This window comes from Squalius cephalus (assembly GCF_949319135.1).
Source record: "Squalius cephalus genome assembly, chromosome: 11".
Lineage (NCBI taxonomy): Eukaryota > Metazoa > Chordata > Actinopteri > Cypriniformes > Leuciscidae > Squalius > Squalius cephalus.
Genome location: NC_137132.1, coordinates 16538920 through 16562679, shown reverse-complemented (window position 1 = coordinate 16562679; position 23760 = coordinate 16538920). Strand labels below are relative to the sequence as shown.

The following is a 23760-nucleotide window of genomic DNA, read 5'->3' as shown; positions in this document are numbered from 1 at the left end:
GGGGACTCATTTATAAAACGTGTGTATGCACAGATTTGAATTTGGATGGTGTATGCTAAAATCCACGCCAACATTCATATTTGCCATGTCAGGTTCTAAGAAGACGTATGTGCATTTCCTTATGGAAGAGAGTCGGAGAACCTCAGGTGTTTGGAAATCAAAGCAATTCTTGCCGCTCGCCATTCTCAGGTAAAGGATTTGGATGTTGAATGGTGCTCTTTTACATGCTAAAGACATTAATTAGATGCCGTTTATAAGGCGGAGATCTGAAACCATTCAGCTGCACACAATTTCAAGATCATTTGTGATTTATAAATTTCACATCTGGAAGAGAGGCATACTTTTTTGTGCGTGCACGTTTGTTCCCTGAATCACATGTACACACATTTGAGAAATGAGGCCCCAGCTATTGATTCGGGCCATATCAGCTGTCATTTATCAGACAGTACACATTTTGATTAAGACAGAGGTAGAACAATTTTATTTGGTTCATCAGCAACATTGTGTACATAAATATACTCTCTAAGCTCATATGTGCATATGTAACATTCAACCATGTAGCATGTACAACTGTTTAGATTATGTAACAACTCATTGAATTATAGGTCCAAATGCCTTTACCTCTCAATAACAACTTGCACTAAACTAGATTCAAGTTATATACTGTAAATTACTCTTGTACCCTGAAGTTCTGCTCTTATAAAATCCTTCCTATAATGATGAGTGCTAAAACTAAAACAATAGTACAGCATATATCGATGTGCTTGAAATTGAAAAATAAAAAGTCCCTTATTTTATAGGCACAAGTAAGTACCACAATGTTTTTTACATTACCTCAGCAATGCATTTCATTTATCTTGGAATGTAACATGTAGTTTTAATTAGGAATTTTAAGTACATTTAGATTTAAGATTTATGTGCAATTGAAATTGTTCAATTCCAGTACTATAATTTTACTGCATGATGGTGTGAGAATATGGAATGTCTATCACATAATACTACACTATTCTAAATAAACAGTAAGATGCTGTCACATTAGCAAAATTTTGGAGAAATTTCATGGGCAAAAATGAATTGTCTATAGTGTATGATGCATGAAGCACAGCTCACACAGAAGTTACTTTCAAACCAGGCAGAAAGTTGGTCAATGTGACAAAATTGCACATCCAACTTGAGGAAAATTTGCATGGGGAACTTTTTCGCTCTTGCACAAAACTCCCAATCATGTGGATTCCTATTGAAAAGACTATTTCGCCCGCAAAATTTTGCCAAGCAACAAAAAAACTGCATCCTGCTGAAGGTTGTGGTAAAATTATAGTAATTGTAGGAATGATTATGTATTAATATTGGATAGTATTATTAGAAAAACCTCAATCTGGTCTTAGCTTTGGAATGCAATAAGTTAAAATTCACTGTGACTTTTTATAATGCAACTGACTTTAAAAAACAACAACAACCCAGAGATCAAACTGATTTCAACAAAGTAAAAAAAAAAGCTGCTTTTTGTAAAGCCAAAGTGTGCTTCCTTTTCCCAGGAGCACTTTGACAGACTGCATTCATTGTCTCATTCTATTTCACATATTATTATCAAATACGATCTCTGCAGTGATTACAGACCATTCAGATGTTGACATCTCTTCAAGGTGTCCTGATGTGTGGCTGAAGGTTAGCTGTGTCCACCCAGAGACGAGCGGCGGGCTAAACTCTGCGTGCTGGAACTCAGACCCCGTGTGTCTGTCAGCCTCTTGGGCTTCTGAAAAGACAAAACTAGGCTTTAATCATCTGTTAATCAATCTCGATCTAATTCCTGTGAAGTTATACCCTTCCAATCATCAATGAAAACTTTATGGTCACTAAATGTTTTTTTTTTTGTTTTTTTTAAAGAAAATACTTTCATTCAGCAAGTGACAGTAAAGACATTTACAAAAGATTTCTATGAATAAATGCTGTTCTTTTGAACTTTCTATTCATCAAAGAACCCTGAAAAACAGTTTTCAACATTGATAATAATAAATGTTTTTGGAGCACCAAATCAATTTTGAATGATTTCTGAAGGATCATGTGACACTGAAGACTGGAGTAATGATTAAAATTATTACAAAAAAAACGTTTTAGCACACCTCTCCTAAACAAGATTTGAGGTATCATACATGTCCAAAACACAACCGGTGGGAAAACAGTTGAACATTTATGGTTAGGGGTCTGTTCAAATCCCAAACCAAAAGTATGAGAAAACTATATGAGGATTATATGTGAAATATTTGTAAATACTTGAGAAAATTTGAAAGCAAAGACTCAGCACTTACCATAGCAGCCTCTTGATTCTCTTTAAGACCCACATTAAGCACATTGAGAGAATTGGCTCTCTTCATCCTTTTTAAAAATAGAGTAGTAGTTCAAAAATTCTGCTCTGTTCTACATAAAAAGTGATGAGAACTGAACAAAAAGCAGAATATCATTACCCAGCAGCTCGAGGGGTTGTTTCTTGTGTCCCGACTCCTTTCAGCTTCCGAACAAGTTTTTCGCTGCTTCGTCTTATGGATTCCCGGAGCTTGGTAAATGATCCGCTGCGCTTTAGACTTCCAAGACCATCCTACAGTACACACACACACACACAAAGAGGAAAATGTCACTATTTCTCCTTATAAAACATATATTTGGATTGTAGTGGAGCGGCTAAGTGATATAATCGTTCAGTTTATGATACAAGCGTGAAAATTGGCATGAGCAGTCTCCATGGGTCACTTGACAAGAAAATTGTCCGAGCCACTTGAAATTTCAAGATTTTTCATTTTTCAAGATGGTCAACACCTTAGTGGAGCAGTTAAGTGATATAGTGGTTTATTTGGTGATACAAGCATGAAAATTGGCATGAGCAGTCTCTGATGGTCACTAGACAATAAGCCACCCACAGCTACTTGAAATTTCAAGATGGCGGCCATTTTTCAAGATGGCCACCACCTTAGTGGAGCAATTAGGCTCATGGCAATTTTCATGCTTGTATCACCAACTAAATGATTTCTTAAGCCTAATTGCTCCACTAAGGTGGTGGCCATCTTGAAAAATGGCCGCCATCTTGAAATTTCAAGTAGCTGTAGGTGGCTTATTGTCAAGTGACCCACAGAGACTGCTCATGCCAATTTTCATGCTTGTATCACCAAATAAACCACTATATCACTTAACTGCTCCACTAAGGTGTCGGCCATCTTAAAAAATGGCCGCCATCTTGAAATTTCAAGTGGCTCGGACAATTTTCTTGTCAAGTGACCCATGGAGACTGCTCATGCCAATTTTCACGCTTGTATCATAAACTGAACGATTCTGCCAAACATAAGCACTTAGCCGCTCCACTATTGGAAACATACCTGTCTAGAGCATCCCTCCTCTGTATGTATCCAAACAGGTCGTTCGTCCCCTTTATAGAGGTGAAAATATTATTTACTATTGGACAGGTATGTTTAATAGGCCAAACTACGGTGCATAGATAATTATCTGGAGGCAGATGTAAAATGAATTGTACCTTCCACTGAGCCGAACTCCTTCTCATGAGCACGAGTCAGAATCTCTTTATAAAGAGCCTCAGCTTGCCTGTATTTACCCTGCTTGAGGTAGCAGGAGGCCTGAGGAGCACATGAAATGGTATGTTATATAACACACATTATATAATACTGCTATTGTTATTAAATAACTCATTTCCAATCCTCACCAGGTTGTTCTTCGTCTTGGCCACATTGGCATCGTCAGGACCCAGCTGGCTCTGGTAAATGTGCAGGGCACGTTCATAGTATTGCTCCACCTCCTGGTATTTGCCCTGATTCTGGCATAGGAGGGCTAAGTTATTCAGCTGCTTGGCTACATCGGGGTGATCCATCCCAAGCACCTGTCAACAAACAAATATAGACAAGATATTTAGACTAGACCAGTGGTTCTCAACCTTTCTGACTCCAAGGCCCCCCAATGTCCACAACAATATTTAAAGGCCCCATGACTTTTCCAGTTGTTCTTGATTTACTGGATAAAGATAAAGGATATTTTCAAGATAGGAATCAAAGACAAAAAAATGTGTACAAACTTTTCTTTCAAAAAGAAATCGTACTGTCCCTTAACTTTTGAACGATAGTGTAAGTGGATATGGTCTGACAGATGGGATTACCATTCTTCTATTATGTCAGTACCTTTTCTCTGATCTCCAGAGCTCTTTTACACAGTGGCTCCGCCTCTTTGTACTTCCCCCTTTTTCCATACAACACGGCCAGATTATTCAGAGTAGCTGCCACCTACAAACACAAACACGTAAATTCAAGGAAAGGGATATAAGAATTTTTTGACTTCCTAAAGAAATCAAACAGTACATACTGCTGGATGGTCCATGCCTAACGTCTTCTCACGGATGGCCAATGCATCATTCAGGAGATTGGCAGCTTCCTTGTATTTGTTCTGATCCCTTTAAAGCAACATATTAATAATTATTATTTAATAAGCTTATCATTTAAACACAACTTAATATTGATTCTGTAAATGATAATTATTTGATGTTCCATATAACTGACCTGTACACTAAAGCCAGGATATTGAGCATGGTAGCAACATCTGGGTGGCTGTGGCCCGAGGATTTCTCCAGGTCCTCCAGAGCTTGCTTGCAGAGTGGCACGGCCACCTCGTAGCGGCCCTGAGAGGCGTACTGGATCACCAGGTTGTGGAGCGTTCGCAGTCGGGCAGGGATCTCATAACCTCCCTGCTGGGCAGCGGCGGCGGCACTACTGTGTGGCCGAGACACTGCAAATACAAGAGCTGCGCTGAGATGCATGTGCACATGCTCCAATAGATAGATCATGAGTTCAAATCCATCTTGTGACATTTCTCAATTTCCTCTACCCTTATCGAAATAAAAAAAGGTAATCTTTCAGAAGTTTAAATTTAATGTGAGGTTCTACAAAACTGTCCTAACTGTGCTTGAAATCAAACACCACACTAAACCTAGCTTACTCTAACCTAACAGCTGAGATGGCAAAAACTCTGTAAACAAATGTGTAAAGGAACAGCTGTGGTCTGTGAGGGATGATGTACTGTGTGATTGCTCCTCTTCTTCAGTAGGAAAGAGATCATCAAGGGATTCCTTCCCTGAAGAAGCATCTTTATCCTCCTGTAACAAACAGTTATTAAAATGTTAAAATCATCAAATTCTAATTGAAATTAAAATGCTAAAAAACTAACAAAGCAAGATGTAATATACATTCATATTTCTTTTTCTTATTTGTTCTTATTGAAGAACATGCAGTTCTTAAAATAGCTTTACCAGGTCTAGAAATCACACTTATAAAGTTATAAAATACTTACAAAAAATATGAATACAACTTTTTTTAATTTTAACCATTTAAGTCATCTTGAGGCACCTAGTTGAGATACTGGATTATACAACTTGATTTTAATCTATTGATTGAGCCATCAAATGTATATCTTATGCTTATTATTCTGGTAAAAATAAACATTTTATTTAGACAAGATATTTAAAGGTATATACACTCACCTAAAGGATTATTAGGAACACCTGTTCAATTTCTCATTAATGCAATTATCTAATCAACCAATCACATGGCAGTTGCTTCAATGCATTTAGGGGTGTGGTCCTGGTCAAGACAATCTCCTGAACTCCAAACTGAATGTCAGAATGGGAAAGAAAGGTGATTTAAGCAATTTTGAGCGTGGCATGGTTGTTGGTGCCAGACAGGCCGGTCTGAGTATTTCACAATCTGCTCAGTTACTGGGATTTTCACGCACAACCATTTCTAGGGTTTACAAAGAATGGTGTGAAAAGGGAAAAACATCCAGTATGCGGCAGTCCTGTGGGCGAAAATGCCTTGTTGATGCTAGAGGTCAGAGGAGAATGGGCCGACTGATTCAAGCTGATAGAAGAGCAACTTTGACTGAAATAACCACTCGTTACAACCGAGGTATGCAGCAAAGCATTTGTGAAGCCACAACATGCACAACCTTGAGGCGGATGGGCTACAACAGCAGAAGACCCCACCGGGTACCACTCATCTCCACTACAAATAGGAAAAAGAGGCTACAATTTGCACGAGCTCACCAAAATTGGACAGTTGAAGACTGGAAAAATGTTGCCTGGTCTGATGAGTCTGAGTGGTGTAATGGTGTGGGGGATGTTTTCTTGGCACACTTTAGGCCCCTTACTGCCAATTGGGCATCGTTTAAATGCCACTGCCTACCTGAGCATTGTTTCTGACCATGTCTATCCCTTTATGACCACCATGTACCGTTCCTCTGATGGCTACTTCCAGCAGGATAATGCACCATGTCACAAAGCTCGAATCATTTCAAATTGGTTTCTTGAACATGACAATGAGTTCACTGTACTAAAATGGCCCCCACAGTCACCAGATCTCAACCCAATAGAGCATCTTTGGGATGTGGTGGAACGGGAGCTTCGTGCCCTGGATGTGCATCCCACAAATCTCCATCAACTGCAAGATGCTATCCTATCAATATGGGCCAACATTTCTAAAGAATGCTTTCAGCACCTTGTTGAATCAGTGCCACGTAGAATTAAGGCAGTTCTGAAGGCGAAAGGGGGTCAAACACAGTATGTTCCTAATAATCCTTTAGGTGAGTGTAAATAAGTGCTGTTATGTACACTAGATTTTCAAAAGTTGAAAAATGCAATCATATTTCTTTTTTCTTATTGAAGAACATACAGTTCTTAAAATCACAAAAAGAATCATGGCTTATCAATTTGATATATCAATACTCCTCAGTTTTTGTTAACAAAAAAGTAGCTGTCATAATTACAGTAGAAATGCAGAAACAACCTTTGCCTATATGGAGGTCTTCGTCAAAAAGTTGCGTGTTTCTTTAACTTTGGGTACTTTTATGTCCCAGGGGTTGATTTTTACTAAAACTAATAGATTTCAACTTTTTCTTTTTGTTATAGCAAGGCCAAACTGACTTGTAACCAATGCTTTGTCATACCATGCATTTATTTTTTGCTACTTTTCAAATGCCTTTTTATATGGATATTATTTGTTTTATCATTGTCCCAAACTTTTGATAAAATATGAAAATCCCTCATAAACATATGAATTACATTACATGTTTAAAACTATGATAATCCCCCAAAAAAGTGAACATAACTATACAAATAAATATAATTTATATCACTTACGACTCTCCCACTGCTGTGTGCTGGTTAATTCCCAACATAAATTAAAAAAATATACCTAAGATGAAATACGAAATGTAATGTGTGAAAAAAATTAAGAAAAATAAAAGATAAATATTACTTGTGAGCAGAATATTGTTATTATCATTACCAATCAATCTGTAATTGTCAAATTATTCAAGAAACGTGAAAATATTATTAAATTGTGTGTATTTGAGATACATAAAATGCTTTGCAAGACAAAGGAGTCTGCCATTTTATTAAAGGCACACTATGCAGTTCCTGTTTTTCTCAAACAGCGACCCCTAGAGTCGCCATGGAGTACTTGTATTTAATGTTACTGTCGTAAATACCACTCACGCAGAGCCGTCGTTTTCTTTTCCTTGACTCTTCCGACCACGCTTTCTTCGTATGACTCTGCCATGATTCACGTCTGAAATGCGTGCTAGTGTCTTCCATAGAGGCTGCTTCATATGTGGTTGATGTATGTGACGTTGTGCTGTAAAGCAAGTCGTGATTCTCGCGAGATTTGTCGGGATTTGATGACCTCTCAAACCTGCATTGCTGGTTTTGTCAGCGGCGTCCCCCCCGCTTTGTTATCGGGATGATTCGCCCTAGTATGAGTTCGTTTACCATCGAAATTATTTCGAAGCTGTTATATTAAGGTACAAATCTTGCATAGTGTGCCTTTAATATTTAAAAAAGTAATTTCCACCACAGAGTGCTATTAAATACAACTTGAGATGTAGTGTAAATGACACTGTGGTGGGAACTGTTTTATTAACGTTTGTTTAGTTATTATCAGGAAACATGATTGAGCACACAACAATAGAACCACAAAGCTAGTCTAGAACAAAATGTTTAGCCTAAGAACCTAATATTAACTGTATGAATGTTTTGAAGATGAACCCTTACCAGTGGCGGCTCTTCATGGTCGTACTTGCGGATGCTGCTCATGAACTGCAGGTGTCTGTTCTGCTCCTCTAAAGTAACCACTTCCTGTTCCCGCTCCTGTAGCTGCAGCTGGGCCCGGGCCAGCTCATCCCTCAGCCACTGATTCTCCTGGCACAACCTCCGCACCTGAGCACGCAACTTCTGCTTCTCTGCCTCCAAGGAGCCCAGGTGTGCTGACAGCGCCATCATCACCTGGATGAGCGGGAAACACAGCTAAGGGTGAGTGGAAACGCTCTTAGCGTGACAGATGAATGAAGATGACTGCGTCGCTCACTTGTGCCTCTCCTAAGCCCAGCTCAATCCTCTCCAGAGACTCTAAAATGATGCTGGTCTTCTCCTGCTCCAGGCTGCCGCTCTCGCTGGACTTCTGGCTCTGGAGCGTGTCCTGCAGGCTGTCCAGCAGCGTGCGGTTCTCTCCACGCAAAGCTTCCAGCCCTGCGATGACCTGCTGGGTGCTGCATATGATTTCCTCCCCCGACAACATGTCTGACCTCAGTACCTGGAGAGGAAAATATGTATTTGGTATTAATGTGCATTTACTGTGAAAATTGAGCATGATTCTAAGGACCTTTTCGTATGCAGAAATGCATTATAACTTTCCTACTAAAATGATGGAAATTATTTAAAGGGGGGAAATTGACAAATAGTTCAAACTATCTTACATGAGGAGAAGGGTCACATTTACACTGCTGTTCAAAAGATTTTTTTTTAAAAGAAATTAATACTATTATTCAGCAAGAATGCATTAAAATACAAATGATTTTTATTTCAAATAAATGCTGTTCTTTTAAACTTTCTATTAATCAAAAAATCATGAAAACATGCATCACAGTTTCCACAAAAATATTAAGCCGTTTTAACACTGATAATAATTAGAAAAGCATATTAGACTGATTTCTGAAGGATCATGTGACACTGAAGACTGGAGTAATGATGCTGAAAATTCAGCTTTGCCATCACAGGAATAAGTTAGATTTCAAGAAGAAGATTCAAATAGAAAACAATCATTTTAAATTGTAATAATATTTCACAATATTACTTTTTTTTTTTTTACTGTATTTTTGATCACGGTGAGTATGAGAGACTTCCCAACCCTTAACTTTTGAAGTATCCAAATGGTGTACATGCAAATGATTAATCTACACAGATCAAAACCCAAAGTGTAGCTACTGTATAGACTGAATTGAGCCAGATTTACTGATAAAAAAAAAAAATTGTGCCCTTTTTTACAAATTCAAGTCAGAAGGTCAAAATAAATACTTTTATAGTGTATTTCCACAGCATATTTTATAGTTCAGCACAAAAAGGCTGCTACACTTACTTCGGCTACATACATTTACACAGACATCACTGTTAAAATGTACACTGTAAATAAATAAACACTGCTACGAAATATCACAGGTGATTTGTCAGCCAGAAAATCGTCTGAAAAATGTGTAGACAAACTCTACACAAGCAACTACTAAACAAGCATATGAGGGTCACAGGTAAAATTACATAGATACAACACAGTATAGAATATCAGAAACTGACCTTAATTCACAATCTCCTTAGGCAGCAAAGAAAGAAAAAGCTTCATAATAAAAAGGCATTCTCTGATGGGAAAAGAGTTCAAAGTAACTGCACAAGCAAAACCGCACTGTATGTGTGATATGTTCAGATGGGCAATATACATGTTTTTCAGGAAGCACCAAAGAATACAACTAGGCCTATTTTAGTTTTAAGGGAATGAGAGCTGAGACCCGTTATAGCCTTAAAAGACTGAAGTGAAGTGTAGTGTAGAGAAGCTTCTTTGCCACCCCAACAAGATGAAAACAAGCAGAAGGGTTACTAGGTAAGAATCAGTTTACATGTAGGAACAAAGATCCCTCTGGGGACGTAAAGGCCTGAGATAATGTTTACGCCAGACTGATGAGGTCATCATACACGGGATACATGGTTTTAACGGTAATTAATTGAGAAAATAACAAAACGATGATAAATGATAAATTAGGTTTAAAGGGTGGAGTGGACTAACAGCAAACTTGTTATTTTTTACGTATGTCAACAGCTGTTGCTGTTGAAAAAAGCTCTTCAGTTCTGATGTGTTTGAAATGACATTGCATACCCTGATTTAATGATGCAGTTCAACACTTTAATGATTCCCCTCCAAAATATCTGTCATTATTTATTCCCCCTCATGTCATTTCAAACTGTGGAACACAAAAAGAGAAATTTTGAACATTGTGCTGGTCGCTCTTTCTCAAGGTTTCAAGACTCCAAAAGGATGCAAGACCATCATAAGTGTCGTAATGTTTGTTCATATGACTAGTGTGCTATATTGCAAGTCATCTAATTCAGACTAAATGTCAGTCTGTTTGTTATAAGCTATTGTATGGCTTCAGGGGACTGTCATTTTAGAGGTTGACAAACCCAATCATTGTTTACTTTCAGTGTAATGAAAAGAATGGCTAAATTATCATGGAAGAAAGGACATCATACCAGTTTGGATTGACAGGAGGTTGGGCAAATAATGACAACAATGTAATCTATTGGATTTGACTTTTGAATACTACAGTATTACTAAGTATATTTATATTTAAATAGCCTATATACATTTTTAAATTATATATAAGATATATATGTAGCCTAGTATATATAAAACTAAAATGAATTAACTGAAAGAATATCTCCTTGTAATAAACACGCTATAATACGATGGGTAGACCCCTTAAAAGGTGATTTTTAGTGATGATAATTGCAGTCGACTTAATAAACTAGCCGAATTTGACCAGACTAGCAGTAGTATAACAGTGTAACAGTGTATTAAACCGCACAGTAAAGCTGTTTATTTTCCCAGCTCATTAAAAGAGACTATCGGTCAGTGAGCGTCAAGTCAACAGCTGATATTTATTTACCTGCAGTAACGTTAACTCGGACAAGTGTCCGCGACGCGTCCCAACTTTACAGCCAGACAAATCCGACTAAAATATTCCACATCACATCTTTATTTCCTCGATGTTGTGGCGATAAATGAGTACAGCCTCCGTTGCGGTCATTCATTTACCTGTTGTTGCGTCGCAGACAGGCTGAATTAACAGCGCTTACCTGATCCGTCAGTTCACACCGTGTACGGCGGCTGCGCGTGACCACACAGAGCGAGGCCACCTATCTGTGACACTCTGAACTGCGTCTGACTGAGCAGCAGCAGCATCATATTTTATTTAAATCTCGGTCTTTTATTATATTTTTGTTATCAGTAATGTATAGCCTATTCATATTTTGTGTTACATTTCGGGGTTTCTTTTGTATTGTGTACTGTGAACCACATCTGCCAGTTTTTATTACTGTAAATTTAACGAGGCAGTGTATGTAAATATTTCAGTTATGATTCCAAAGCCTCACATTGCAAGTATAATGTTTAATTAGATCGATTTGATTGTTTTGTTAATGACAACATTAGTGAGGCAGCCCACTGGTGAAAATAACAAGATATAAAAACTAAACGAAAACTATAGGTAGGCCTATATTGATGATGACAAGCCGTCGAGGTAGAGTTGCTTTTTCCCTCAATGCTTGGCAACAAAAACATAAAACAATGCTTACAAAGTAAATGCCTGTGTAAATCTATTTGTTACATCACACAGTCACAAATCAGTCTAAACAAACTGGACATGCATAGGGAGGAGCCACATTGGCAAAGTTTCAATAAAGCCGCTTAGGGTGAGTTGGGGTAAGAGGGTGGGGGTGTTGTCTGGGTGTGTAAAATAAGCAGCATTAGCCTCGGACCCATCAGACGGGCTTAACTTAATGATAGGAACCGTACAGATCAGGATGCATTTTGGAAACGAGTTGAGTTTAACATACAAACTTATCAAAATAAGACTGTGCAGAGTTTAGAGTGAGGAAAGGGAGGGATCAACTCATTCAGAATGCAAAAGACAAAGAAAAAAGGCTGATACTAGCAGCACTTTGGTGCATGGAAAGAGTAAAACCAGAGTGCGATTTAGGAAGAAAAATGAGTCGAGGGATGTAAAGAGGAAGGAGCAACTGTGGGCAGATATATGAGACTGGAGTGATTGATGGTTCAGCTGCTAGAGGAGCTGGGGGCAAATCTACTCCCAATAAGGGCAGCTAGGCTGGGCCAGTGCAGTGCAATGTTCTCAAACGGGGAAAGAGCTAATCTATATCTCTAAATGTGATGAGGCCAAAGTCAATAGAACCACTAAAACCCATTTTTATCTCTCCGCTCACTCTGTCAGCTCAACCACACTTTTATGTGGCATGACTTAATTATGTGAGGACACTAGACAGTGTCTGAAATTGTCAGTAAAATGCAAATTCAAGAAATATAACAAATTCAGCAATGCCTTTCCAAATACGATTCCCCAACAACATGAGCAAACAATTACAATTCTATTACCTCCAAACATAAATATGTGGTTATAGACTTACAAAGTAGCAGTAGGGATGTATTGTTGTTACTAAAAAAATATATCATTTAAATAGATAACTGATAATTCTGATGTCATTTAGTTTCACAGTGGCTCATAAATGGCACATTATTGGGGGGAAAACTGGCTTTTTGCTGTAAAAACAGCTTTATACAACATAGAATATTATTTTTATATTCACATGTATGTGTAATAATATATAAAATGATTAATAATAACGTATAATATTAGTGTCAGGATATACACAGGCACAGGAAAGAGAACTTGAGAACACAATGGTAAGTTTATTTACAAAGGCATCAGGATCACGGCAATGCAAGTGAGGAGTGACTTGATGGTAGAACAGAGGAATGAAAGACCGAATGATACAGTAACTGTGGTTTTCTTAGGCAGGAGATAATTTGCACACACACACACACACACAAGGGAGCGGACGAGACAAGGATCATGGAGAGGAATCCAAGGAGACGACTTGGAGATTAACATTGGAGATTGTGGAATCACAGATATGTTTCACAAGATATCAAGGTAAGTGATAGTCTGTTTCTCTAGTTGAGGCCAGACAGAAACTGTGTGTGTGTGCTTTATAGTGGGTTTGATTGGCAAACTGATGAGGGACAGGTGCAGGTGATTAGCACTTGGAAATGTGCAGGGGAAATGTGACAGGAAAAACGTGACATTTATATATTATATTATTATATATTAATAAAATATTATATTAATAATAATATACAATATAATATATTCACAGCTTTTGTACTGCTCAACTGCAAGACACCTCATAAAAGAGTAAAACAGTAAAATGCATAAACAATTTTAGAAAAAACAAATCTACATATAAATAAATATAATTGATTTTTTTATAATTCTTTATAATAAATTCAAATATAATGATAATGAATACAAATATACAAATTGGCTGATATTGCAATGAAAAATTAACATTTAAAAATTTATAACATTTATTTTGCAATAAAAATATCAATTAATGTGACTAATAGTACAGTTTCTTTTAATTTTACCAGTAGTCAGTCATGAGGACACAAATTGTGCAGATGTTTCCTAAGAATGAGGCGCTATGTATTTGTTTTAGAATGAGAAGTTTCCATTGAATGAAGCTTTTGTCTACAGGTTATGGAGAGCGGTGCTAAGCACAGAGAATGCAATGAAGATGTCTGTGTGAAGCCCCTCCACACCTCAGGTGATTCTGCTGTTAGCTGTACTTTCAAGGAGGAGTTCTGTAACAGCTCATGTCGATGGGTATCTGTGGGTAAGTTTAAGGATTGATTGTATAGATGTGGGAGATGTAATGCTATACAGAGCCAAAGTATCAGTACATGAATCAAATGCTCAATGACCTTTTCACTGACAGTGAAAGCAAAGCGAGAACATATCTGGCACATTAGCGCTAAACCATGTGACTCGATGCTATCCAGCAATGTTTATTTTCAAAAAGAGTTACAGACCTGTACTGCTGTTCTAGAAAAACATAACACATGTGGGACATCAAAAATGCATTTCACATGTATAAATACATTTTGTTTATGGTCACTCTAAATTCAAGGGGCAGAGGTCAATGGATAGGCAGAGGGAGGGACGGACAAACGGAGGGACTCATAACTGAGTCAGTGCAATTCAATCTGGCGAGATGGCATGGGGAAAGAGACAACCTTGCAACCTAGCACTAAACTTAGTGCCTGTGAGCCAGTTGACCAACTCTGACACCACATGTGGAGCATCATAGTTGCATCTTATGTGCATAAATGCATTTTGATAACGTTTGATTACGATTACTTTGAGATCAGGTTTATCTGACCCCCAAGGTCAGATAAACATAAATTAAGCTACTTTGGGGCCAAATTTGAGTATGTAGTTATTGATACTTGAACTTTTATGATAAACCCATTTCCTGTAATTAAAGAAAAAATTAGTTTGATCCTTTTTTATTTCAATAAAGTGGGTAACAGGGTTGAATGGTTGAGATTGCCGAATGCACTCAACACTACAGACTGTGTAAAAATTGAAAAAAAATTGGGTCTTCCCACCATGCATTAGAAGGGATCCAAATGGGGAAAATCATGTTTTAACAGGGTAGAAAACAGCTAAATATTATGCTTTTGGTCATTAAAATTAGTTAATAATTAAAAATGTTTTATGACAATTAATTCACTATATTGTTAATGAATTATATCAAAATGTTGAGATTGTTGCATGATTTTGATTGTTGAATATAGTCAAGAAAGTCAAGCCCTGAGAGGCAAGACGGGCCAAAATAACCATTTTACAGTACACAGACGTGTTTAAAACTAGCTTGCTTAATTTGATGTTAGCTAAAAAAAAAAAAAAAAGTCATGGGACAATTTTTTAGCCTGTTTGTAGAAAGTGAAATATATAAAGGTCTTATTTGCATCAGTCCAGCACCTTGGTCATGGGGTCATGGGACACACGTCCCACCTCTGCTACTTATGTAAGATCAGTTGGAATAAAACTTGCTGTCTGTTAATACCAGACTGTAGCTCAATTACGTCTCTCATTACATCTGCCTGGCCCCCAGCAGCTTGTTGTTGTCTGCTAATTCGAATGTTGGGTTGGCTGGGTTAAACTGTTAACTTTTCAAACCTGAAGTGGAGACCAAACAGAATTTGAATAATGTATTTCACACGTAATTGTGTTTGAAAGCATGTGCATCGTACAATCCTGAAATACAACAGCTATGGAATGGGAAGAGACCATCATACACATTCGACTAAATATATCTCACGGTAATCAGCTGACTGAGTTATATAACAATGTGCAAACAGGTATTGACAAGTGCAACAAGCTAAAATTTGCAAGGCATTTATTATCAATGAGGTTAATTATCTTTTATGGTCACAGATAAAAAAGAACAGTTGTTTTCAGAACAATTTCTAAGTTAAGACTAAAGTTTACCAAGCTTGTTAAGTGTGGCTATGTTTTTGACACAGACCTTTCAGAGGTCGTGCCCTATACGCATGGGGTCAAAAGAAGGTGCCTTTATAACCCTTATGCATACCTTCAGTCCAAAAAGCTGTGGAGAACCCTAGGCCTACACTGTAAAAAGTGAACAGTTGGATCAACTTAAAAAAATACTTCAATTGGTAACACCTAAAGAAATTAAGTTTTCTCAACTTAAATTATCACGTTATTCATGATAAAACATGATAATTTAAGTTGAGAAAACTTCATTTCTTTAGGTGTTACCAATTGAAGTAATTTTTTTAAGTTGATCCTACTATTCACTTTTTACAGTGTAATGTTTAGAAGGTCCTCTACGTCAAATCACTCTTTTACCCTTCTAAAAATGTTGCAAGCATTTCCCTAGAAGTTTGCAACCAAGATGCAGTTTACAGTGCATGTAGATATGATACTCTGCATGTAGATTTTACAGCGACCCCGACCCCCTATAATTTCCTAAAAGACATATGCATATGCTGTTATGAGATAAGGGGGTTTTCTCTGTTCATGGGGACCCCCACACACCCTGTTATGCCCACTCTCTCATGGCAGGTGGTAACGCTGTTCTGTGACTGTCCTCTCTCTCTGCTATAGGCATGCTATGGTGTTGGATGCACGGCTGCTAATTTTGGAGCAGACTGCGAGCTTGAGTTTTTTCCTTTCCCCTTTTAACCCTTCACTTCTCCACCAAATCCAAAGGCTCTCCTGCACTATAGCAGACAAAACCCAATGCTTTTTTTTATTGCAAAGATTTGGTCATCAGCAAAATAGACTTTTGACGTAACATTATGATCTTCTCATTTTCATATTAAGTAATCCTGAGGTAAAAACAAGAAGTTTAGATCACATCGGTGTCTATACAAATCAGATCTGGCAGAAAAGCAAGAAGGGGATAATGGTTAAACTAATTTTGTCACATTGGGACACATAGCAGGGTTGCAACTGTGAAACTGGACACTGGGTATTAATAGCGTAGGGGGGATGGTTGAGTTTTGTCCTCTTCTATCTACACACTTTCACAAACCCGTCTCTTCACTTATGTTATAGAGGGTTTTTTTTTTCCTCCACAGGGTTTCTAAACTTTCTGCCCATCTGTCATATGCTCAGTCATGTGCCCTTAAAGCATTTACCAGGGTGGGAACCACTAATGAACCAATGGATGCACACTGGAGTTTTCTGGTTTGTTCCAACAACTTCAGGCTGTGGATGTGTCTGTATGCAGCTGCCTTCTGACTTCACTGCAATGGAGTAGTAGTAGTTTTATTTTAATAGTGTCTTTCTCACTTTACAATAATATTTACATACAGTACATAACAGCTTAGGGCAATAATAGCAATATAGACAATATTGAGAAAAAGATAACTTAGAGAGTTTTTACAAAAAGTTGTCTACACATATTCTATTGAGACTAGTCAATAAGTCTTTAAAATAATGCCATAATAACAGTTTGTATATTGCATGCAATGGTTTTAAGCAGTAGAGTTCACTAACTGGACACTGAGAACTCTAGTGTGTACAGTACAGACTGTCTTCACCTCAAGGGACACATGATGCCTTCTCTTACGTTCTCTAAGTATATATTACAAGACATGGATGAATACAGGGCCAACTACTATTTTAATGAGAACAATCATTTATATTGACTTTTTCATAAGTAAACAGTATTTTATAAAAGTGCAAATACCATATAAGGCTATTTTAACTCGTACATTCACAGCAACAATGAATATTATGATTCATTTTAGTGGGTTTTGTTAACATTTTTATCCTTTTTCACAATTTCCTTCAGAAAACGGATTAAGTACCAAAGACAGTTTTAGGCCTAAACACAACAGTAAGTTATAATTAATCCATTATAATTCATTAAAATGAGTAAATAAACTGTTTTTGTGCTTCTGCAGTGCCTTCGAGTTTATTTCATAACACGGGGGAACAGGCCACTGTGAGGGGGTGAGGACAGCTGTCTGCCCGTCTCGGGTGTTGTGATGCAGCTTCTTTCCTTTTAGAACCTGAAACCCCTATCAAGGAGTGCAGCTGTCCAATCAGGTTAAAGCCTGCATGAGCTGAGCAGCCAATGGGCAACAAACATTGAAGTATATAAACCAAGGTCTGACATCTTGCAAAGTTGGGCAACCCCTACATTGGCTTGGTGAACAGGATCTGATCCCAAGGACTGTTACATTTTCTCCCTTACAGGTAAACTAAGTTACGGTTCAAAGATTTTACAAGGGTGGGAATAAGGGGTACTTGATTAAACATGATAAACTTCAGAAAAAAAAGGACACAATAAATTGTGGCTTTCAGTTTGGTTGATCCTAATTTTTTCCCGTTCAAATTATTCAAATCACATTGGTGTTCCTCATGCACTGGATTCTTGTGGAATTACTATATCTTGATTGTTGGAATGTTAAAAATGTTCATATTTTTTTAAGCTGCTTTGCTTTTTGAAGCATAACTAGGTCTGCTGAAAGCTTGTCCTTGCCTGATAAGCTTCAGAGTCATAATGCATTGGGAAGCTATAAGAGAGCAGTCTGGAGTAGATATGCTGTCTGTGGCAGGGATGATCTGTGTGCTTGACACCTGTTGTACTTTAGTGCAAGGTCATGCCATCTAGGGTTCATAGCTGATGCATTTTACTCAAGTCTATTTATAATGCCTCAGACATGTAATTATTTTTGTATGCAACTATATGCAAAATCTGTGAATATGGACAAATAGATCAGGATGATTTATTACTCCTAAACTGTAAGTGTTTTTGATATTTCAAATTTAATTAAATTTCACAAAAGCTAAATTGATGTGGACATAATACTATATGGGGCCAGTGTAAATGCTCCACCCCCATCAGAAACTAGAGAGTTGAATGCTATCTGCTGTGAGTGAGTTTGCCAGCCATGCTAAAAATATCACCTGCTGTCTAATGCATATAAGCATGCAAGCTATGCAACAAACCCTCCATGTAGAAATATGAGGTGCTGGTTAGAAAAAGCAACATTTTGTTACTAAGAGATTGAAGTTTACTTGGGGCACGAAATATAGTATACATTAACTGTGTCTGCAACTGCTAGCATTTTATTCTGGAAACAAGTGTGGCTTATCCTTAACTAAATGCAAACTGGTAGCTGTTCGTAATTCGCAATATCAATATCAGCGAGCAGGTTCCCCTTCATTCCTGGGTCCAAAGAGTAAGCTACACCATAGAGGACCTTAGCAGGCCTGGGACTAGTTGTCCACCCTGACAACAGCTCTGTCGGCAAGTGTTGTAGACTTATCCTTGTCTCAAAAGCAAATTGTAGGTGCCAACTTGCCTTACTCTTGTCTTGTGGCAGATCATTGTAAAAGTGCAATCATGGCTAAGAACTGCCACAACGATTACAAGATGAAATTCCCTCTGGATGAGGAGTACCCTGACCTTTCCCTGCACAACAACCACATGGCCAAGGTCCTGACTAAGGACATCTACAACAAACTCAGGGGCAAGTCAACTCCCAGTGGATTCACCCTTGATGACTGCATCCAGACCGGTGTGGACAACCCTGGTAAGCAGAACATGTTTGAACACATTCCCCCATAGCAGCGGATTTCTCAAAGATACCACAAGTGATGTTTTATTTGTTCTTGAAGATATATAAATCACTTCCTTTTGTTCTCAACTCAAGGTCACCCCTTCATCATGACTGTCGGCTGTGTGGCTGGTGACGAGGAGTCTTACGAAGTCTTCAAGGAGATGTTCGACCCCATCATTTCTGACCGTCACGGTGGTTACAAGGCCACCGACAAGCACTTGACTGACCTGAACTGGGAGAACCTGAAGGTACTCTAAAGTTCTTTACATGATCATGGCTGTTTTGCTCTTACCATGGCTGATGTTTACCTGTGCGCAGGGTGGTGATGACCTTGACTCCAACTACGTTCTGAGCAGCCGTGTGCGTACCGGCCGCAGCATCAAGGGATTCACCCTGCCTCCCCACAACAGCCGTGGTGAGCGTAGAACTGTGGAAAAGCTGTCCATTGACGGTGAGTCTCAGTCACGTCATGAACTGACATCTACAAAGCAACATACCTGCTTTTATTGACGTTCACATTGTTCCCCTCACAGCTCTGAAGAGTCTGGATGGGGAGTTCAAGGGCAAGTACTACCCTCTGAAGGACATGAGTGACAAGGAGCAGGAGCAGCTCATTGCTGACCACTTCCTGTTTGACAAGCCTGTGTCCCCACTGCTGTTGGCTGCCGGCATGGCCCGCGACTGGCCTGACGCAAGAGGTATCTATCACAATGACAACAAGACCTTCCTTGTGTGGGTGAACGAGGAGGATCACCTGCGTGTCATTTCCATGCAGCAGGGCGGCAACATGAAGGAGGTCTTCAAGAGGTTCTGCGTTGGCCTGCAGAAGGTAAATCCCATTATTTACTACCTAATTTTTGGTCATATAATGCAAAGATAAGCAACCAAAGGTCTGACCCCTTCTTGTATATTGCAGATTGAGGATGTCTTCAAGAAGCACAACCACGGTTTCATGTGGAACGAGCATCTTGGTTACGTCCTGACCTGCCCCTCTAACTTGGGTACCGGTCTTCGCGGTGGTGTGCACGTCAAGCTGCCAAAACTCAGCACACATGCCAAATTCGAGGAGATCCTGACCAGACTGCGTCTTCAGAAGCGTGGCACAGGTGGGCTTGAAATCATTGAACATATAAAATGGCAGTGTTGCACTGAGATCATCCATATGAGTGACTCTTTGTACCTCTCTTTATCCAGGTGGTGTGGACACTGCCTCTGTCGGTGGTGTGTTTGACATCTCCAACGCTGACCGTCTGGGCTCCTCCGAGGTGAAGCAGGTGCAGATGGTAGTCGATGGTGTGAAGCTCATGGTTGAAATGGAAAAGAAACTGGAGAAGGGCGAGTCCATCGATGGCATGATCCCTGCCCAGAAGTAAAATGGCAAAAGTGCTTTTCTTTTTTTATTTGTTCTTTCATGCGGTCATGCCACCTTGACTTTTCCAAGAAACACTCCACCCCGCTCCCTTTTTCCTACTTTTTTCCTCCTTCCTTTCTTATCTGTCGTCTTCTTTTTCATGCACTTTTCTTTATCTTCCTGTTCCTCCTGTAACATCCTGGGATCAAACCTCCACATAGCTAGAAAACCCTAGCTATGTTGTATTCACCTGAACTTTTTTTTGGTTGTACAAAGTTAATAAACGGCCCCATGTAACAATCAACCTGTTTTAAGTCTTTACGTTCTTTGCATTCTTGGTTTTTACCTCCAGACACAGCTATAAACTTAATGTATATGTATGTAATGTATAACACTTTTGTGGGAATTCATTCAGAATTCTATCAATATATAATTGAAACTTTAAGCACACTTTTATGAATGCAATCAGCTAAGCTGACCCAACAGACACTGAAAGATGAGTAATTTGTGCAGAATAGCACAATAACAATCAACAATAATTCAAGCAAGCATGATTTGTCATTTCTTTTGGTTGTTATGAAGTCAGATTAATGCTTGCTTGAATTATAACATCAGTATATTTGAAAATCATACACAACATATTTCATCCTGAAATTTTATAAATTATTAGAAATTGCTGGTACAATGGTAACTGTCTTTCGATGAATTAAAATATGAATTACTATTAATAATTACATTTTTCCAGATAATAACACCTTTAATTGTTATATATTCCAAATATTAAAAAATTTCCTTTATGAAATCCACAGAGTGCATTAGCTACAAAAATCAAACTGTTTAAACTGTGAAACCAACAATAAATCGTTGGAATACAACAATTTTAATTAAGAGTAGGCCTTCTTTAAAAGATAATTTAGTAGGTTTAAGCACGTAAAGGGATACTTCACCCTTTTTTCATATTAAACTATGTTATTCCCTTAACTAAGACGAGTTGATACATACCTCTCTCGTCTCAGTGTGTGCACTCAATCGCTCTGGCGCGCGGCGACACTTTGATAGCACTTAGCTTAGCCCAGTTCATTCATTAGGATCCAAACAGAGATGAAGCTAGAAGCGACCAAACACCTCCACGTTTTCCCTATTTAAATACAGTTACGCGAGTAGTTACACGACCAAGTATGGTGACACAAAATAAAACGTGGCGCTTTTATAAGCAGGTAAAAAGGATAACTATAATGTATGGTGGAATAGCACTTGGGAGCACTTCGACTCGGCGCAGTAATATCATCACTCCTGAAAAATCCTCTCCCTCTCACTTCTGTCATTAGAACCAACGTGACTTTTTACTGCGCCGAGTCGAAGTGCTCCCAAGTGCTATTCCGCCATACATTATAGTTACCATACTTGGTCGTGTAACTACTCGTGTAACTGTAATTAAATAGGGAAAACGTGGAGGTGTTTGGTCGCTTCTAGCTTCATCTCTGTTTGGATCCAAATGAATGAACTGGGCTAAGCTAAGTGCTATCAAAGTGTCGCCGCACGCCATAGCGATTGAGTGCACGCACTGAGACGAGAGAGGTATGTATCAACTCGTCTTAGTTAAGGGAATAACATAGTTTAATATGAAAAAACGGTGATGTATCCCTTTAACAATATTTGCCACGCAAACAAAAAGATAGAAAGCTACTAAATAAACAGACATACAAATCACTGGATTTCAGACAAATGTTGTATTAATCATTCTTGCATTTTCTCACATTGCACAGCTCTGACATATTCCAATCTTGACGATGAGGACTCACTATATCAAATCAGAGATAAACAAAATCAACAGTCTGTTTGTAGCCATTCAGCAGAGTGCACTTCCGGCAAGATAACAGAGGTTTCTCATCAGCGTAATACACATACAAGAGCAACACAAAGAGCACTGTATCTCTACTTGGCTCAGTGGGGTAAATTGCACCATTTGAAGGGGGAACTGCTTTAAAACACATGATGTTGCTCACTCAGCCCTAAAGTGCTACGGTGTGACCATGTAATATGACGAATCTAAAAACAAGGAGGCTCAGGAACGCAGACATCACCTACTCAACCTGCATCACTGGCAAGTTCGATGGCTAAAACAACCAACAAGGAAAGATCATTAAAAAATTGCTATCACTTTCAGCACTTGCATGTTGTCTACGGTTCGAAATGGTGTGGCATTCACATGTGTTTTTTGTGAATATGGTTATTGAAACGAGGATAAAATAAAACATACTCTTCTCACTGGCGCAGAAGAATAAAAAAAAAAGAAATAAAAAAAAAAGAGTTAAATAGCAGCAGTTAAAAAGGAATGACAATGTACAGAGTGAATATGCAACAAACAATCCGTGTTAAAAAATAACATGGCTAAGATACCAGGTAAAATCAGCGGTAAAACAGACCCGGTAAAGGGAGTTCCTTCAGCAGGGCTTTTGTGTAAGCAGGTGCCCAGTTCTCAATGTGTGTGTGCCAGTCTTTGTAGGCTTAGAGGGGGCGGGGGTGTGGGCGGGGCTACTTCCACTCATCCCATCTTTCTGTCCCATGCTTTTGTCCCTGCCCTCCACCCCCTGTTGCCCTCAGAGTTCGAGTTCTTTGGACACTTTGGTGGCAATGTCCCGAAAGGCAAGCGGTGCCCCCCACAGGCGCTTAAATCGAACACCGCTGGTCTCGGCGGGGCCGTTGGGCAGCTGGCAAACCTCGGCTTCGAAGGCAACGCGGGAGCCGGCGGCTCCGTGGGTGCAGGAGAGGAGGAAGGGCCCGGCCTGGTGGACCTGGCAACCGCAGCCCTGCGCCGCCTCCCGCAGAGCCAGAACCACCTCGGCCGGGTCCCGCGGGCTCCGCACCTTCACATCCCAGCCGCATCGGGGGGTCCGGGGCTCTGCCGCTTTTTGATACCCAGATAGATAGCGACTGTGGAAGGAGGAGGAGGTGAAATGGGAGAGCAATGTGAGGTGGGTGGTGATGTGTGGGGGCGGATGGGGGGTGGAGGGGGAACAAGAGAGAAATATATTAGAAATCTGTGAGAGCAAAAATGACTGATTAACCAGTGTGGACTGCTAGTTTGTGAAATTATTTAACTAAGCTAATTAATTTCAGGGGCCAGGAAACAGAAAGATAACACTTTACAGTAAGGTTCAATTTGTTAACATTAGGTAGAGCGTAACATGACCTTTTTTCTTATCTAAATTATTGTTCATTTGTAATATACACTATTGTTATTTGTTAATTAAAGTTAGTTCCTATTACATTAATTAAAATGTAATTGCAAAAAAATTACAC

The 23760-nt window shown here is 38.9% G+C and overlaps 3 protein-coding genes across 16 annotated transcripts in view; 1 reads left to right on the top strand and 2 right to left on the bottom strand.

The window, feature by feature from the left end:
- Positions 1–455: 455 nt before the first annotated feature.
- klc3 (kinesin light chain 3) lies at positions 456–11289 on the bottom strand. 7 transcript variants are annotated; one of them, XM_079885344.1, is made up of 14 exons: positions 11219–11259; positions 9665–9680; positions 8406–8630; positions 8093–8323; positions 5068–5143; positions 4551–4776; positions 4357–4444; positions 4176–4277; positions 3707–3880; positions 3521–3620; positions 3366–3415; positions 2463–2593; positions 2307–2373; positions 456–1753 (listed from the first exon to the last, which is right to left on the bottom strand). In XM_079885344.1, exons 3-14 carry the CDS (start codon positions 8613–8615, stop codon positions 1667–1669), a joined length of 1542 nt encoding a protein of 513 aa, XP_079741470.1. In that variant the 5' UTR covers positions 8616–8630; positions 9665–9680; positions 11219–11259; the 3' UTR covers positions 456–1666. The 7 variants fall into 7 exon arrangements, with proteins under 7 accessions (XP_079741470.1, XP_079741467.1, XP_079741469.1 ...); XM_079885341.1 differs by having other exon boundaries at positions 11029–11240; XM_079885343.1 differs by lacking the exon at positions 9665–9680 and having other exon boundaries at positions 11219–11289.
- A 1561-nt stretch (positions 11290–12850) lies between these two features.
- On the top strand, positions 12851–20761 carry ckmb (creatine kinase, muscle b). Of its 4 annotated transcripts, XM_079885143.1 has the most exons (10): positions 12893–13092; positions 13696–13834; positions 16611–16719; positions 17442–17736; positions 18870–19079; positions 19200–19354; positions 19425–19557; positions 19640–19935; positions 20023–20212; positions 20301–20761. In XM_079885143.1, the coding sequence occupies exons 5-10, from the start codon at positions 18890–18892 to the stop codon at positions 20477–20479; spliced, it is 1143 nt and encodes a 380-aa protein (XP_079741269.1). In that variant the 5' UTR covers positions 12893–13092; positions 13696–13834; positions 16611–16719; positions 17442–17736; positions 18870–18889; the 3' UTR covers positions 20480–20761. The 4 variants fall into 4 exon arrangements, with proteins under 4 accessions (XP_079741268.1, XP_079741269.1, XP_079741270.1 ...); XM_079885142.1 differs by lacking the exon at positions 16611–16719 and having other exon boundaries at positions 12851–13092; XM_079885144.1 differs by lacking the exons at positions 12893–13092; positions 13696–13834; positions 16611–16719 and adding an exon at positions 17335–17374.
- Positions 20762–22167: 1406 nt separating this feature from the next.
- mark4b (MAP/microtubule affinity-regulating kinase 4b) overlaps positions 22168–23760 on the bottom strand; it is a 56651-nt gene continuing 55058 nt past the window's right edge. For 3 of the 5 annotated variants that reach the window (XM_079885134.1, XM_079885136.1, XM_079885137.1), the window contains one exon: positions 22170–23391. In XM_079885134.1, coding sequence (XP_079741260.1) covers positions 23058–23391 — 334 coding nt within the window. In that variant the 3' untranslated portion in view covers positions 22170–23057. Of the gene's footprint in view, positions 23392–23760 lie in introns of all 5 variants that reach the window. The other 2 variants (XM_079885135.1, XM_079885138.1) reach the window with 1 other exon arrangement.